Source organism: Saccostrea echinata, unplaced genomic scaffold (genome assembly GCF_033153115.1).
Source record: "Saccostrea echinata isolate AGI-Se365-2 ecotype Australia unplaced genomic scaffold, CSIRO_AGI_Sech_v1 ptg000009l, whole genome shotgun sequence".
Lineage (NCBI taxonomy): Eukaryota > Metazoa > Mollusca > Bivalvia > Ostreida > Ostreidae > Saccostrea > Saccostrea echinata.
Genome location: NW_026889758.1, coordinates 48,715,313 through 48,734,754, shown reverse-complemented (window position 1 = coordinate 48,734,754; position 19,442 = coordinate 48,715,313). Strand labels below are relative to the sequence as shown.

General features: G+C 34.3%; 1 protein-coding gene across 1 annotated transcript; it reads left to right on the top strand.

The window, feature by feature from the left end:
• Window positions 1-4,328: 4,328 nt before the first annotated feature.
• Window positions 4,329-18,471, top strand: LOC133182974 (uncharacterized). Its single transcript, XM_061317879.1, has 5 exons — window positions 4,329-4,535; window positions 4,644-4,820; window positions 16,309-16,431; window positions 16,550-16,697; window positions 16,857-18,471. The coding sequence occupies exons 1-5, from the start codon at window positions 4,406-4,408 to the stop codon at window positions 17,428-17,430; spliced, it is 1,152 nt and encodes a 383-aa protein (XP_061173863.1). The 5' UTR covers window positions 4,329-4,405; the 3' UTR covers window positions 17,431-18,471.
• Window positions 18,472-19,442: the final 971 nt, after the last annotated feature.

The following is a 19,442-nucleotide window of genomic DNA, read 5'->3' as shown; positions in this document are numbered from 1 at the left end:
TGATCTGTAATCTTGATATATATATATATAATGTGATATGTAAAATTCAAGATTCAATTTATACCCATGTGTGTTAAAAGTTTTTAAAAAACATCCAATTAACTCTGTTCAATTATTCAGTTCAACAAAAAACATATAATATAGATTGTCACAGTGAATATTGAATTTCTGTTTTCATTTACACCATGCAATGCCAGGAATAGAGAAAATAGAACCAGGACCATCAAGAAGTGCAGAGATTACTCGATCCGGACCACCAGACAGGTAAATAAATATTCGCTAAGCATTTTATATTTTAATAAAATATCTCTGAGAGAGAGATTAAATTTAATGCAGTAGCTGTTGTACTTTGGTACTAGCTTGAAAATACGGATAAATATTTAATTGCTGTGGTTAAATTTAGGAATTTATTTCAAAATTAAGGATTATCTCCCTCATACATAGCTCTGATCCTTCGACGTATTTGGCTCCAGTCTTTGGCACCCCCCTTTTTTCAGCTCTTCAAAGTTCTTTTTTATTTAAATATTTCGGATTTCCAACGTTTCGGCGTGAGCATCACTCTGATCCTTCGACGTATTTGGCTCCAGTCTTCGACACACCCTTTTTTCAGCTCTTCGAAGTTTTTTATTTAAATATTTCGGCATGAACATCACTGAAGAGACATAATTTGTTGAAATGCGCATCTGGTGCATCAAAATTGGTAAATGACTACGTTTTACAAACATTTCAGAAACGTTTGGAATTTTCGACTTCAACAGGGATTTGCCTTTGCGTTAAAGGATTAGCGAGCATCATTATTGACATTGAGACTCCTGCAGACCTAGCTTCTATAATATTATGGATGGAAATTAAAGGCTTGTAATTGTTAATAACATGTACTAGTTTTAATTTTTTGAACCCAATTGTACATTTAAGAAATGTTTCCTCTCCCCTTTTGGACGCTCACTGCAGTTAATCTGTGGTGATAGCATGGATGTCGTGCAAATGGAGCCAAAACATTTAGAAACGGTGGAGCCAGAGGAGTCTCTCTCTATACCTATTATAGTAAGTCCATTTGTTGGAGCTCTTACGGTGGTTGCTGTTATAATATTCATCTTCAAAAGGTAGTTACTTTGGTTCTGTTAAAATTACTAGACAAAAAAAGCAAAAATAAATAAATAAATATTAGCACAAATAAGCATGGAAATGAAACACAGCAAAAAGGTAAAAAAAAAACCATCTAAATGAAATTGATTCTTCGTCCGAAAATTACTAAGTATATTTTTTTTACCAAAAAAAATCTCGGATTAACAAAGAAAAACAAGACGTAGATGTGCTTGTCAAACCACATCCATTGGTCTGAAACATGATGAGGTTTATCACAATGAAACCAATGTACCCGAAATCATAGAAGGACTCTACGATGTGATGGACAGTTTTTCCTGCTTATTTTCCAAACATACAATGTGTAGGCACTGAAGGTAGTGACAAAATAACAGGACGGAGTGCGTCTTTTCAGACAAAACCCCATCAATTAAGTCATAGGAAAGGTGACATGAGATTTCTGGAAGACAGCCGAATTGCTGATCTAAAGGGAGACATCTATACGACTGTTTTCATGGCATTAAAAGCAAAGTGAAAGTTTTAAGAATGTTTACGATCAGTTCCTGTTGATTTTGAGGAAAATTTTACAGCATATTTCATCGCTTTCAAGAAATGCAATCGAGGGAGGATGTGCATCCTGACTTTTAACGACTACTATAATTCAGTAAAAGAATTTCTTCGGTCATGTAGACTCGGGGGAAATACCATTTATCAAAATATGTTTACATCTTTGCAAACGATGAATATTTGTCCGGTAGGAAGATGAAAATATACAATAATTTCCTTTTGCAATTCTCCTTAAAATAAATAACTTTAATTCATTTAAAGCAAAAGCATTCATTCATATCGGAAACAATATAAAAGTCAAAAGACGATGGACTGTGTATCTAGTAGCCAGTAACAGGTCAGTTTGTCGTGTTAGAGAAAGATCCATGCATAGAGAATCTCACAAAAGAATCGTATAGAATTTAGGCTCTGACAGTAAATGGCAAAAACTGGATATGCACAGGTCACCTATTTCATGAGCACTTTACATGTAAACTCTGTATCATCTTTAAATACTACTTTAATTCACTTACATGTACCTCTTCGTACATAATGGTCCACATGTTCACAAAAAAAATTCTTTTACTATCTCTTCCTGTTCATAGCTGCAGTCTGAACGTCCTCCATTTATGCATATCTACGATTTTTTTTACCCTGTTGCTTATTAATTTTCATCCTCTTTTTCGTTCTGAAGATTTTGCTAACATTTATTGCAATCCTTTTCATGTTAAATTGCTAAATTGCGACCTCATCCTTAAATCATATCTTCTATATCTCTTCTTTCTCTACTGTCTTTTAAAGTGTGTCGCTTTATTTTTGTCCAATGTAATTTATAGTTATGCTTTCGCATATGTGTTGATTAGTGCCTTATTTTTCTTCTTCTCTCTATGTCTATAAAAAAAATTTGTAAAGGTTAATCTTATGGTTGTTTCGAATCTTTTTTTTTACTTCATACAGGTATGTTCTTTAATCTTTGGGAAATTTACGTTCATTTCCTGTCATTTTTTGTTTTGCTTCGTCTGTAATCTTGTCTGTCTTTTAGTGCAGCTTGTAAGCTTGTGACAGTAAAGGTCAAGCTTCTCTATTTTGAATGGCAATCCCAAAATTATTTCATCTCATTTGTCTAACAGGAAGGAACGGATCTGATATAATATTGAGCTTCTTTGAAAGTCTATTTTGATTGTGAACCATTAACTTGTTTATTCCTCCTGCACTTCATGGGGTTTCAAGGGTCTGATCTATCAACTAAATTGAATTTTTTCTCTAAATATGTGATTTCAAATGACATATAATAACGAATTCTACTTGATATTTATTTTATTAATTATATATAGAGGGTTAAGATGAATATAATTTGTAGAAGGAAATCTATCTTTAGCCGGCCATATTTCTCCTCATTTCCTTTTGTTTCTGGAGCCCCTGTATAAGTTTCTCTTGGTCACGGTTGAGTGTAAAACGTCCTGTAATACCATTGTAAAATAATTGGTACCGACAAAAAAATCTAATCCTTGCTTCTTCCAAGATTGAAGAAAAAGTTTTTAACAATTTAAAACCTGCTGAATTGCTTATCTAAACCAGATATTGACAAGACTACTTTCATTTCTTCTTAAGAAGACTTAATAATTTAAAAGAAATAATGGGGACGAGGGGTATTTTAAAATTAGACGTAAGTGAGCTGTGATATTACAAAATGATACTCCCGCTCTTACATGCGAATAATGGAAAAGTCCATTTTTTGCCATAGGAAAGCCCAAATACCCCTCCAATCAAAACATAAATTAGGAGGTGCACAATGGCACTATGTAATAAAGATTCTGTGAAAGACTAATTAAATTTTATTCAGTAGTATAGGAGGAGTTCCGGATAAAAAAGATCCTACTCCTTCGATAATTTAGAAAGATTGGCAGTGTCCATGTTTTGCTGTGGGAAACTTGAAATATGTGTCCGCTCAAAAAGTAAATTTGTAGCTCACAATGGCTCTATGTAATAAAGATTCTGTGAAAATCTCGTTAAAATTTACTCATTGATATAGGAGGAGTTGCGGATAAGAGAATGGGAAAAGCATAGAGACGGATGAACGGAAGGGCACCCTCCATTGCTATGCATCCCCGCTTTTCAAGCTGGGGTGTAAAAAGATAGAGATGTTAAAAGCAATATAAATGTTGTACAATGTTGTTCATTGTTTTTTTTTTTTTTAGGATTTTAAGTTATCATTTCCTTTCTCAGCAAAGTATCTCTTTCTTTTAATTTCCTTCCGTTTGCAATTATTGTTATAATCTGGCATGTCACCAGCTTAGTTGAATCTTATAATTTCATTTCATCCCCCAAAAAGTTTATACTTCGTCACGAATATGGATTTATTCGTCTGGATTATTTTCATTATAGGTAGGCATTGATAAAAGAACATTTATTTATGTATTTATTTTTATTTTTCTCAGCAGTTTAAGAAAAATCTTTAAAATATAGTGAAATATAAATTACAGGTTGTGTCTCTTATTGCAAACCCAATAACCAGCATCACACAGAATGTACACCAATGAACAGCCTTGATCGCTCTGATAACTACCACAAGATAGAGTGTAGTCTTGATGAAATTATTTACATAGCTCGACAAAATATGAGATATGGAGGAAGCACACTAAATCTTTATTATATGGACGAAAAGTATTGCTTACAGTATGATAACGTAACATCAAAAGAATGTTTGCTGTCAATTCCCGCTGATTTTGATGGAGATTTTACGTCATATTTCAATATATTTCAAAAGTGTAATCGGATGAGGATGTGCACTCTGACTTATGATGACTATTACTATTCAGTAATAAAATTTCTTGCGTCATGTGGACTCGGGGGAAACAGCATTTTTCAACAAGTTCGCAACATGGCAAACTACGAATGTTTAGCAAGTAAGAGAATTTCCATAATTTTTTTTTCGATTTGTTTTTTTTAAAGATGAAAGACTAATACTTTCTAATTATATCTGTTTTGATTAATTGCTTTCATTCAAATCATAGCTAAAGATGTTATTCACGTCGGAAACAATATCACAGTCAATGTGCAAGGGACTGTGTATCTAGTAGTGAGTACAAAGACAAGGTGCTTTGTAAAAGGAAAGATTAATGCATCACGAATCTTGGAGCAGACCAGTGTAGAATTGAGGATCAGTCATAGCAGCAACCAGATTTGCACAGGTAACCCTGGTTCTTAGAAACAACAATTCCAGTTTCCAAGAACCCTCACGTATACCTTACTTCTTCGTTCATATGACACAAAGTCTAAGCAATGTTTCGTTATCTGCCTCACCACCACCCCTACGAAACTCGACTAAGATCTCTCTGTCTCAATGTTCTCGACCATACTTAATGCTCTCGATCCCCAATTTCTGAAGAAAAAAATATGGAGACTTGGTAAATAGTTTGGTGGATTTTACTTGATGTTATTAAGGATCTGTAATCATCTTGAAATCTGGATTCTAATTTCCATTTTCTTCTGTTCGTCCTTCCTTCTTTTGTTATTTTCATTATTCAATACTAATATTTTACCCACATTGTGGATGAGCAGCTTTACACATTTCAGCTGTATTTATCGGTAACTATTCAATCAAGTCTTCTTCATGCAGAATAGCACACCTGAAAATGATGTACATAAATGTAGATCTTCTTTTTTTCAGCATCTTCAATGCTTCTTCGTGCTCCAGACACTCGGTATATGGGCGGTTATCTAATCAGCCCAACTCAGCTACGTTAAGGAAGACCTGAGTTCACTTTGTGATGCACCGTGTGTGAAGTTTCATTGTGACGTCATTAAAAATTTCACAAGCGACAAAAATCAATTTAACTACATGATAATGCGTAAATGGCAACTTGCATTCGTTTATTTTATCAATTATTTATAAAAGCATGTAAAATCACAACATTTGATAACAATACTGCCGAGTAATTAGAATCAAATCTTATGTCATAAATGACGTCACTAGCCTTGACTTGACGCAGTACAAGTGATCCAGAGGAGTGGATCCATTGGTTTAATAATTACAAAAATGCTTAAATAAATATGAAACCATCGCCAATTTTTAATCTAATCAATAAAATTGAAAGGAAATAATTTATTTAAGACAATTATGTAGATTATCAATTTATCTAGATGCTACGGAGCTGCACAACGACAGAGAATGTAAAGAATATCGCTAACACGAATATTGTATTCCTAATTAACCTCAAAAGTGCAAGGGCATAGACTAGACTGTTGGAGCTGAAATACGGAATATCAATTGCTTATATCATGTGTAACGTGTCCGAGCGTAAGTCTCTCAGTACAACAATTTTCTAATGCATGACAATACCCGAAAAGAGAAAACGGAAGTCGAGAATGAAGTTATAATAACTTTTAATAAAGACAAACCATATTATTTTTAAGTTACAGTCTTCCCCGCCCTGGGTGTATTGGGATTGGTAAGTGGGTAATGAAAAATAAAAAGGGGGGTGAAACTTATTAAATTCAAGTATGCTAATTTTATGAGAGGTTTTTGGAGGCTAAGGCTGGCACCCGAATATTTTCCTCCAACTTACTATTAAGCTGAGTAAGTGGTGCTCTCTCAAATCCCAATCCGCCGCAACTGCGCCAATGCACCTGTATATATAGGAATTTAACCGGAAATGCACAGTTACCAATGTAATCTCATGACGTAGAACACACATGACGTCAGTATTGGCAACTTCTCCAAACCGGAAACACTGCATCCCCAATTGAATTATATAGAGGAATTAAATAATGGATTTTACGTAATTATTTCGAGTGCCAGTAATTAAAAACAAGAAAAACAAGAATAAAGAAGGCTAATACTTCGACGGAGGTAGGTGGTGTTTATAATCATATGCGTAAAAGTTGTAATCGGCATGTTTTGTTAACACATGCAAATTCGTAAACAATAATGGCGGCCGCCATGGAATGACGATCTCGACCATGTGCTATTAAATTATAAGACGTGTTAATATCCACACGTGATCAATCCATAAGTAATATTGATCTGTCTTCAATACAGATAAAGTGCAGCACTTTGTAGATAAAATAATCTCAATAATATTCTCGTAATATCACTGCTGTACACTGCCATGTTAATATATCCTGGCGTTACCGGTTTTCGATAGTGTAAAACTTTAGTCACAAATTTAATCTGTGCATCTATGTTTTTCTCACCTTAACTATTTATGTATTATTAGTCAACAATACATAAATATATCTGACCTTAGTTTGTTTTTGAAATCATAAGAATTCCAGTTCTGTTTCAACTTTCTTTGGATCCGCCATAATCCGGGTTGTTTTTGAATGACGTCACCTATTTTCGATAGCAAGTATGGCGCACAGTAATTGGCATAAAAACATAAAATTGAATTAATATGTTGTGGTTTTTTGTTTTTGTTTTTTTTCTTTTGTTTGTTTATTTTTTTTTCAACGATCTTAACATAAATAAATAATAACCAAAACATTTAATAGAATTTTTTCAATTTTTTTTTTTTTTTTTTTTTTTTTTTTTTTTTTTTTTTTAATGAAATTGAAAGTTCAAGTCAGGAATCACTGACTGAAATAAGAATGTCAAACACAATGAGGGCATTTGATTTGTGTGTCTCTTCTGATTACTTTTTCCTTCACACAGTAGGACAGGTGCACCCAGTGTCCACATTGGCATTGTCCCCACCTAACAAACTCGATGGCTTAAACTTCAATTGTTCAGGCTCCAGTCTATCACAGACACAACACTTTTCCTCATCAGCTAATGACTCTTCATCTGACAAATCAACTGATGGACGTGAAGTATTTGAAACCTTGGACGGACCTGTTGTATCTTTAGAAGGACCTGCAATTTGGTTTTCCACTAGCTTTGCATTCCCTTTTCCTTTTCCCTTCCCTTTTCCTTTTGTTGAGTGTTCCGACTTTTCATTGTATGCCTGAATTTTATCAAATACATTCTTTTCTGTTATGGCTTTCCCTGCAATTATGGAACTAAGATTTCTTCTTGGTTTTTTTGCCTTCTCCACAGCTAAGAGTACCTCTCCACCACGCTTGTTGAAAAAGCTTTCAGCAGTAGAAGTAACTTTTTCATCAGAGATAACAGTAGCTGTTGTTGAAGTTTTGGTGGTGTCTACCTTGCCTTTGTATACAAGAGATGGTAAAGTCCTGCTTTCACTAATTGTTGATGAATTTAGAGGATAAATACCAGTTTTCCTGAAGGCTGATCTTAAATTCTGAGGACTAAGGGCAGTGTCGTAAACTTTGCATACAAGCCTGCACACGTCATACCTTGTCACTGAACGACCGACACTCTGTCGCATAAATTTATGAGCTTCTTGCTGATAAAGAGTCTCGAATGGACCAAAACAGCCAACGTCCATCGGCTGTAAAAGATGACTCGTGTGAGGAGGCAAGACAAAAAGAATGATGTTGTTTTCACGGGCCCACTGGATTAATGAAAGAGATGTATGGCTTCTGTGACCATCATACAAAAGCAAAATCGGCTGTCCGGGGTTCCCAGAGACATATCTGGTAAAATGATTCTTGACATAGTTATTGAAAATTTCAGTATTTGAATAGCCTGTGTCACTCATGGTCCCATCACAGCCAGTGGTGGCACCATCTAATAATCCAGGTAACAAACGTTTACCTGGAAACACCAGAAATGGAGGAATACTGCACCCCACAGCATTTCCACATCCAATAACAGTAATTGTTTGGGACCTCTCAGATGTTACAACTTGTGCTGCCATCCCTTTTGCTGCAACAATGTTTGGAGGCTTTGACCCACCTGTGTTTATTCCCTTTTCATCAACATTAAATATAAGTTGAGGCTTATCCCCCAGTCCATACCTGTCAATGATGATTTTTAGCTCTTCAAAGTACTTGCTAATACATTCCGGAGATGCGGCTTTTGCTCGTAGTTCTGACGACCCTGATGGTTTTACTGCATGAAGCTCAGGCCACCTCCTCATGAAGTTATAATACCACTTCATTGTTAAGTCTTTCCCCTTTTCCCTAATACAGAGATCTACAGCATAGTCAGAGGCAAGGTTCAGCACCTCTGCACGGGTATATCCATATCCTATCTCAGACATTTTCTTTACATGCTCCTCTATGTAAGATTCCTGTTCCAGAGTAAACAGTGGTGGGGGTCCTGATGATGCTACATCAATACTTATTCGTCCATCCACCCTGTCTCTTAAAGTTGTCAGGGGAACTTGAAACCGTTTGGCAGCACCATGAACACTCATCCCCCCTTTTACTGCTTGGAAAGCATTATCCAAAGCCTCTGGACTATAGTTCTTGTAATTTCCCCTTTGGATGGAAAATATCTACAAGGAAACAAACAATAAAGCAACAGAAACAAAATCTTAAAACATAGAAAAATCTCGAAATTTAAAGTAAAATACATGTAACGGGTTTCCATACTTTTTTTTTAAAGCGGAAGTTTGCTCAAAGTGAGGCTTATCTATTTTTAGACCATAACACAGAGCTTTTAAACAGACGACAACTAAGGGTGATCAGATGTTGTTTTCAGGCTTAAAAGATAGGGTATTTAGGTGGATTTTTTGCATTATGAGGAAAGGGCGTGATTTGAATAGATAAATAGAGAAATAATATCTTACCTCTCTAAATGGCATAATTTTCGATCTTTTAGGTTTTTTTTAACACTCTACGTCTGATGCTAATTTTAGGAGAAGCGTTCCGAAAAATGACGTCAGGGTTTCCGAATGGTTGTTAAAAAAAGTAGCCTATCGAAATTAGGATACTATCGAAAATAGGTAACGGCACAATATAAATTTGACAGGTGAACTGTCACATCATGTATATTTTAAAAAGTGCTGGGAGCTGATTCTGGTCGGCGTAACATTATTTTTATTCATGACAAAATTTAAGCGAAGTGGGAGTTTTTAGCTATTGTACGCATTTTCAGCAAAATTACGAGTATTTCCGATACAGTTCAAACTAGCTCCCAGCACTTTTCGGGTATCTGATGTAAATCTTTTTTAATGTGTAACAATTTTTTTCTCCAAAAACATGCGTATGCCCTTGCACTAGCGCATTCAGTTTAACAATTCTATTTTTATACCAGTCACGTGACACACAACTGATACTTGCGATGTAAATGGTACTGTTTGCGGACCCAAATCTATCCATTATGGATATCTATATTACTATTCCTACATGTAAACAGTTACTTTGTTATAAAGATTTTTTAAAATAATGCATTTTAAGAAGGTACTTAGATCGCATTTTCCATTTCCTTCCTTAACACAGCCGAGAAAGTACTGATAAGAAAGCTTTCTTTCATGATCGACTGCGTTACATATAGGGTCGACTTAAAACATTATTCAATCAAATACCCCCTTTCTTTCTGAATCATGCTTGTTCATTGTGTGGTAAGGCATCACTTTTCCTCGCTCGATCATGCTTTAAGAATCCTCCACTTAATCCTCAATCAGATACACATCTTTTTTTCAATGTTTATTTCTAATACAAAAAAAGTATGGTATTTCAAATGTCTTTATCTAATAACATTCCAGCATATGCATAGTTCAAGAGTTCTTTATCTTACAACATTATTGCAAATATCAAACAACAAATAAGACAACTAAAAATATTTACATTACAAATTCAAATACACAATACTGGACAAAATTGGCTCAGTCACCCATGAAGAACTTGCTGGACTGGAGAATCCACATGGTAGAATCTTCCCGATGTGTGAGACATCGCCACAACGAAAATTGTTGAACCCAGCAAGACAGAGTTGGAAGATTCACATGGTAGAAATTCCCCAGTACGAGTGTACTGCTACAATGAAAGTTGTAAACTCTGCTCTAGAATTTTAACAAGGAAGTTTTAGCTGATTATAAATTTGTAATGGGGAAATTATGACAATAATACGGCCAAAACTCAGGAACGAAAATATGAGTGACTGAGTGCCCCATAAGTGTTTATAATTGTACGCCATGGTAATAAATACATGTTAATTATGAGATAAATTGAAAATGAGAACAAGATTGTTTAACCGAGAAAAAAGAAAAATATTACAAATAACATGTCTAAAGACTGCGACATAGTAAGCCGTTTTATACAAGAAAAATATAACAACAAGATAGCGACACAAGAAATACAAAGCAAGTTATAAACGATACATAAATTTGAATGAGAGCCAGGGATGGGGTCAATTACTTTAAAAAGTAATTAATTAAATTACAATTACTTTGACTTTTTCTTCAATTAAATTACAATTAAATTACAGGCTTTCTAAGACATGTAATTAATTAAATTACAATTACTTTGCAAAAGTAATTAATTAAATTACAAATTACATTTTTAATTATTTTGAAAATTTTTATAATCCTTGTCAATGAATATACAGAATATCATTTATTTGTATACAAGCTCAGCCTCTGCACAAAGAGTACAAGAAATAATATGTTATAGGCATTGTGTATCATTGTGGTTTAATTTATAATATTTATTTACAAAACATTAAAGAATCTCATAAAGAACTATTCGAGATAAGATTGATGCAGTTTCCACCACACAAAACCTACATGTACACAAATTTCATGGCTTATGATATTTGATTAAAAGTGGGTATTTTAACAGAGTAAAATGAGTCGCAACTGTAACCCTCAAATTAAATATTTTCTTGAAGGTAACCTGAACATCCTAAATTGCTATTTATGTTAAATAATAATACTTCATAAATAATACTTGTACAGATAAAAATTCACTCATAAAAATCTGTTTAGATGTTAAAATAATTATCAAATTGAAAGTTTTTCTTTTCGAAAGCTAGCGGAGCATTGTAAATTGAAATAATTATCTCCATTGGCTTTGTCTTCTAAATTATGGAATGAATATCTCTTTAGAGGAGTTGATTTGTTTTGATTGCAATTTACAGTTGTGATCTGGAGGGCAATTATCTCTTCCCAACAAGAGAGAACTTTATAATGACACACACCTTCTTTTTCTATATTATTGATCAAACAACAAAGATTGAAATATAATAAATGTGTGTTTCATAGCTGAATAGACCTAAGAAGGGTGGTTCAAAATTCATATTTATAAACATAGATCAAAAAATTCAAAATTTACATAATGATTAGAAAGAAACCAGATTATTATTATCAAGCCAATCATTTAATTATTTGTTTGTAAACATTAACTTAAGATTTTGTTTAATTGAAGGATTGAGGATATATTTTACAATAAAATAAAAACCCAGTAAAATGGGGAGGTAGTGGTGACAATATATCATGAATGTGTATTATATAAAGTAATTGAATGTAATTGAAAAAGTAATTGAAATTACATGGTATTTTTTCAGTGTAATTAATTAAATTACAATTACAAGTAATTGAAAAAATGTTCAATTACAAATTACTTCCAATTACTTCAAAATATGTAATTAATTACAGTCAATTACAATTACTTTTTTCAATCACCCCATCCCTGATGAGAGCATAAAAATTAATCTGTAATCAGGAAACATTAAGTTTAAAAATATTGAGAATTAAACACTATGTACACATTCACAATGGTGCCCGAGTCATCAGACTGTTAAACAATGCTTTCAGAATCTCTCGCAAAAGTCAACTGGTGATGAGCATGGACTGTTGCGCGTGTTTAATGGCTGAGTCTGGTGTTTTGTTATATCTCGTATATGAATCGGAGGTCCATCTTCCTAGTGATTTGATAAGGTGGTCTTCGATGCGCGCTTTTGCTGCAGATGAAGCAGCACCAATTCGGAAAGAATGTCCAGTGATGTAGCTGTCGCCGTGGTTTGAACGCTTCAGTAGATCCCTTAACATTGTCAAAAAATTACACCGACTGAGGGCACTTCCATTTTCCATGATGAACAGGGGGAGGTGCATTTTGGGATCAAAAATGGCATTTCTTGTAGATAAGTAGTTCTTTAGTTGTTCAAATGGGCATAATACGGAATTATTTTTGAACAACTTGATCCCTAATCCTTTTCGGAAAGGATCAGTCTTGGATTGTTTAAGGAAGAGAACGACGTGGTCATTGTAGAATTGTACGTCGCTTACGCACAGATTAACGTGAGGGTCGAAAGCTGCTTTGCATGTAAATTCTGCACATCTGAGGAAACCGAAAAAAGCCACACACTGTTGTCATCAATGTATCCGTGTATTTTGAGTTCACACCTTTTTGAAGCACACTGCACATGTCTTGTAACACATTGTAAGTAATAGGTTGTCGGCTTGGATGGTAGGATTGACTTTGTCTTTTTATACCGCTAAGTAGCATGTGCAATCTAGGTAGATTACCTGCCAAATCGGTGAAGGGGTTAGGCATACCTAGCAGGATGAGATGGTGTCGAATCCCGCGGAGATAAAGTTTGATTGTTTGGTAAGACAGGTTCATGGAATCGTAACAGTAGGTGACAAATTCCATTAAAGTAGATTCTGACACACTTTGACACGTGTTGTTCATACGGCTAAATTTTAAGAAGGCTTGATATCCGGAGTGGTACGTAGCTCTAGTTGAAACGGATATGGAGTCTTCCATCAATGCTTCTATTCTGTGAGAGGTTTCCAAAGGACGTCCTGCAGGGTGGGCAAGAATGAGGGTGTCTGTCTGCTTGAGGAGCTAGGCTTCTGAACTTGTTTATCTGAAATCGAGATAAAGCATGTGCGATTACATAAGTTTTACCTGGTGGGAATTCATAATAAATGCAGAAATTGTATTTAGCTGAACACCAGGTTAACTGTCTCATTAGTTTCATAATAGAAAGAACTTTAGATCGCCCCTTTTGTATAATATTCACAGTAGCTAAGTTGTCACAATAAAAAAGTATTCTTTTGGTAGACCAACGATGTCCCCAGAGAATGGAAGCTACAACGATAGGGTACAGTTTACGGAGCGCCATAGATATGTCCTTGTCTTGTTCACTTGGTAAATCATCTGGCCATTTGTCATTTGTCACTGAACCAGTGACCTTTGAAATATCCCCCGAATCCAAGGGTAGATGCGTCTGTATACAAATGCACACTATTAGCTGGAGTTCTTTCGATATCATAGAAAAATGATATGCCATTCCACTGATCTAAGAACAATTTCCACATTTTGATGTCTTCTCTGCACTCTGAGGTCAGATGAATGTAATGGTGAAGCTCGCCCACAGAAGATGCTAGGCTCAACAAATAAGAAACAAACAAATGATCTTCCCGGTACGATTACGCGAAAAGCAAAGTTCAAATGTCCCAAAAGTTGCAACAATTCACGTTTTGTACAGCTTTTCTTCACGCTGAAAGTTTCCAACATTTCTCGTATTCTAAAACCTTTATCTGGAGGAAGTCGTGCTTGCATTTTAGAAGAATCGAGAATTATTCCAAGGTATTCCATAACAGTATCTGGGCTCATGGTCTTGTGTAGAGCAATTGGAACGTTCAGCTTCTTAAAGATCATTGTCAGGAGGGCCATAGTCCGATCCGCATCAAAATCTGGTCTATCTATGGTTAGGAAGTCATCCAGCAAATGCAGTATAGATTTGATTTTGTAATTGTTTTGTGCTATCCAGCAAATTGCTTGGGAAAACTGATCGAAGATCTTTGGACTAGATCTACATCCAAAGGATAAACGAGTGTAGTAATAGTATAAATTTCTCCACTTCACACAATATAAATGGTACTGAGAAGGTAGTATGGGAATAAGTTTAAAGGCATCTGAAATATCAGTCTTGCACATCAGATAGCGTCGACCATTTTGCACAATAATTTTGATGGCATCATCAATACTCACATAAGAAAGAGAGCATTGATTTTTATCAATGAGTTCATTTATACTTGGGTGAGTTTCATTGTTGTGAGGTGCAGAAAGATCCACGATTAGCCTTTTTCTTTTTAGAATACTTATGTTCGGCGATTCCGAGAGGAGATACTCTGTAGTTTTCAAAAGGAGGTTCCTCATAAGGTCCTGAAAGAAAACCTTTTTCAATTTCCTTTGACAGCAACTCATTAACAGTATCCATATTCTGTGCAGTTGACCTCATGTTTTTGCATTCTCGTGTTTTCAAGTCTGTTTTCTGCACTTTAGTGTCAAACCCATTAGTAAAACCATCTAGAATGTAAGCAACAAAGTTAGGATTTTCAAGATTTTCAAGTTCTAGTTTCAACTGTTGAATGTTAATTGTTGAGCATGGAGATCCTGGAACAGATAGTCATTTGGGAGTGGTAGTAGAGGAAGATGTATTCTTAGATTTGGTGGATTTTGAATTGCAAGTGAGCGATGAATGATCCTTGTTCTTGCATTGGCTACAAATATGAAGGAAAGGACAGTTGTTTCTTCCGCATTTCCTAGTAGAATTGAAATTCTTACAGATTTCCTGTCCATCGTGTAACAGCCTCTTTCTGCCATGCTTATCTGTATTACTGTTTGAGGATTGATGAGAAGTCGTTGCTGAATTGCTCTGTGATTGAGGACAAAACCTAGTGTCATGAAAAAACTTCTGAGCAGATAGAGCAGGATCTGGATTTAGATGCTATGAGTTGAATGAGATCTCTGTCTCTCACAGACCAGTCAACTTTAATCTTGTGAACGGCCAAGGCATTGGCACTTCTCAGAGAAAATAGCTTGTGGTACTCATAAAATCTTTCTCCGTAAACATTGTATATGTCGATGATATTGGCTTCATACTGATCTAATTCTTCTCTGCGATTAGGGAATGCCTGGCACATGCATCGTTTATATTTTCCGAATGCGGTTAAAAACTCAGCAATAGTAAGGCACCTTTTAAGTCGGATATCTTCCTTCTCTGGTTTCTCTTTCTCTGAGATAGTAATTTCGTAATAAGGAATAAGCAATGTTTTTCCCAGAATTGCATCGTCAAAAACACAATTTAAGTACACTGAAAGTAAATACACAAACAAACAAATCGGATGATCGATGATTATTAAGTAATCCTATGGATTAATGAAGACAATAATAGCTTGGTACTGACGCTGTCCGGGACCATCGAAAGATAAGAAGTCACGTGACTAGCTATTCTTGACCTATTGACCAATGACTGATGGACACGAAAATCAGCATGTCTATTGCATAATATTGGTAAACGTAAACAAAAGCAAAGGGGGAAGGGCTTAGTTAGGCAAATTGTATGAAATAAACTTTGCTTAAAATTTTAATAAAATAATTTAAGCTACAATATATGCATATTCAATAGTTCCTATATCAAATTAGCTGAAGAAGTAATCCAAATCAACTTAAAACTAGTTTATGTAAATATTTTCTATCATTTTACAGAGAAATCACATTTTATATTTTAGTTTTAATGAATATAGTTTGAACTATTGAATAGTTTCTACACAAATAGCTAGAGAGATAATTCAGATGAACTTAAAACTGGCCTTTTTAAATGATGTCTATCTTTTTACAGAGAAATAACAGTCTGCTACCAGTTCAAATAATTTAAGAAATAATATATTCAAAATATTATATTCATTTGTATTACCATTATCATTCGTGAACAATAAAAATAAAATACAAAGGAAAGGAAACACTAAACTACTAGAATAAAGATGAAGATACAAGGCCCAAAATTTGTGTAATATCTTATTGTGTGTAAATTGCTTTAAAATATGTAGCAATTCTAAAACACTGAAAAAGGAGTATAAATTTTCATCATTATAACAGAATGGAGTGGTGCATTTCATTACAATAAGGATTTGGCCTGTTTAGAAGGACTAGATGACGTTTTAATTGACGTGGATGTCAGGCAAACTAATGCATCAACAATTCTATGGATTGAAATAAAAGGTACTTCAAAACAAAAGATGCACTCATTATCTGCAATCTTGTAACACATCGCCTGCAATACGAGTCTTAATTAAATGTTATATATGTAATATTATATATGAACTCTCTTCATGTGCAGGGGGTCATCTGCAAATAGACTGCAGAGAAGATCAATTTTCTGACCACCCTCTAGCTGGGGAATCTAGCATGATTCTCATCTTTATACTTGGAGGAGTGGTTGTTGCACTGGTAGCTGGGGCAATCGTTATTGTCGTGTTCATCAAAATGTAAGTCTAAAAAGTAAGAGAATTATCAGGAACAAATAATTTTTGAAGAATGTTTAATATTGGTAATAATATGTGTGTCGGTCATTTCATATGAACAATATGTTGCCATGGTCATATAATTTTGAGAATGTCAAAAATATATCAAATTTCATTTAATAGGAAATTCTGTAAAAGATCTGATTTAAACGAACTTGATACAAACGAGAAAGTCATACCCACGACCACATTAAATCCTCAGGATGGCGTCCAATATGGTGAGAAAAATCAACGTCAAAGTAAAGACTCTGAAAAACAAACTTTTGATTTAATGTCAAACTGTGCAATTTCAAACACTAATACGATAGAAACTTCACTTCCGGTACAGGATGGGAATTATTCCTTAGTCAGTGCTTCAGATTTTGAGGGGGGAAATGACAAAGTGAAGGAAAGCAACATTGATACGATAGAGACCTCACTTCCAGTACAGGATGGTATTTATTCTTTAATCAATGCTTCAGATTTTGAAGGAAAAAATGACGGAGTGAAAGATAAGTGTTTTGACAAAGAAAATTCAGCAGAGTACATCACAAAACAGAGTGATGCTGTCAACACAGTTACTAATCAGATCATTGGAGAGGTGACGGGGGATGTGTATGCCTCTGTTTGTAAAAGAGACAATCTAGAAGACAGCCGAATTACTGGTCCAAAAGGAGACATATACACAACTGTTTCCACGACGTTAAAAACAAAGTGAATGTCTTGAAATTTGGAGTGGGAATCTAGGCTCTTAAAGAGGTTTAGATCGATGAAAGAAGGCAAAATTTTTATTTAGAGAAGTCATTTTGTACATACACTGAATCCAAGTAACTTTATATTTTAGTTTTGTTGTGCAGAGAATTGGGGGTAGGTACAAAATATAGTTTCCAAACTTTTTAAAGATACATTTTGATAGAAAATATACTTGACCCTTATATATATTTTCTCTCTGTAACAGAGTCAAGGTGATTTTGAAAAATTAAAACTATCATTAAGTTAAGATCTCGTAAATGCAATAAAAGAATGCTTGAGCACGAGAACCTCACTGTGTACAGATACTAATAGTTTTACGCTATAAAATCTTTTTTTTAACACAAAGGCGTAGTAGTCCAGCTAGTTTCACATATTAGTCGAAACGGTATCACATGTGGATAATCGATGTCTTTCCATAATAAGGATGACCGAAATTTCTGTTTACCAACATTATCGTGTATTACATGTTCATGTATCTTAGAATACACGTCAAAGAAAGTGATGAAATATTTTTTAAGAATGCAATGAAATATATTTCGGAGTTTTATGATAAAATAAAATCTATGAGGAAGGACATTGCAGACCATATAAATTTTTAAATATTATTGATTTGCAAGATCTTATGTATCAGATACTATATTAGTATAATATTGAAATTAAAATGTATGCTAATGAATAATGATAGTAACATTGAATTGAAGAAAAGGTCCCTTTTCGGATTGAAGGAAGAAAGTTTAAAAATGAAGCGTTCTTACACACGTCCTGTTACATACACTTTAATTTCATTTTACAGACAAATTACCTTTTCACGATTTGCAAAATAATACTATACAGCACGAAGTGTAAAAAATTTTCACCGAAATCGCATTATTTCACACTGAGGTTGAACAAGAAAGATGTTTTGTGAGAAATAAAAAAAAATGTGTTGAATAGGAACAGTGAAAATTGGATTTTTAAAAATTATCAATTCAGAAATCCTATCTGTTAGGACTACTTACTGTGCACGATTTCTAAAGGATATAAAATCACTTGTATCGTATTTCATACTTTTGACAAAAATGTTTATGCTCTTATAGAATGTTTGACTTTGTTTTTCATTTAAAGAAATATATAATATGCTACTGGATTCCATTAGATGTTTTTAATTATCATTGAAAATTATCAAATGAAACAAATCACACAAATTGTGTTGCTTTAACCCAGTGTGCTTTATGAACTTTATGATAAACGTGATGACTTCAACTTTTCTATCGTCAACTTCCCTTACTTAAGTAGCAATATACCCTTATCACCTGCAAATGGGGTTTATATCTCCCGGTTGATTCGATACGCAAGAGCATGCTCCACTAACGAACAAATTCTAAAACAAGGCAAGCTATTGACAAACAAGTTGATGAAACAAGGAAATCAACAGTTTAGTTTAAAGTCATCATTTCGTAAGTTCTATGGTAGATACAATTGCCTTGTCAGCAAATACATATAAAGTCGAATGCTGACTGACGTTTTTCATACTAATTTAAACACCGATTTTTCCGTTTGCCCGATCATGACACGGAGTACACGGCGGGTGTGGCCGCTCGACAGGGGATGCTTACTCCTCCATGGCACTAGATCCCGCCTCTGATGTTTTTTAGAGGTCCGTGTTTGCTCTGCTCCCGATTTGTTTTGTTTCAATGGACTTTTGAGCTTGATTGCTGTTCATTATCTCCATATTTCCTATATAAACTGTAACAGTATAGAGAGGATATTATAAACATGAAATATTTACAATAAATCATGCGTGAGAAAAAAATTGAAAAGAGCATAAATCATAAACCAATAGAGCTAACTCTCTCATTATGATCCCAATAAGTTACACTGTTTAATCAGTTGATTTTTGCTATTTATATTAAATAATTGTTCAAAATCAAATACACAAGGATTTGTATACATGTAATAATAGTTGGACAAACGTGCGAGTCTAGAATTCTTCATGTA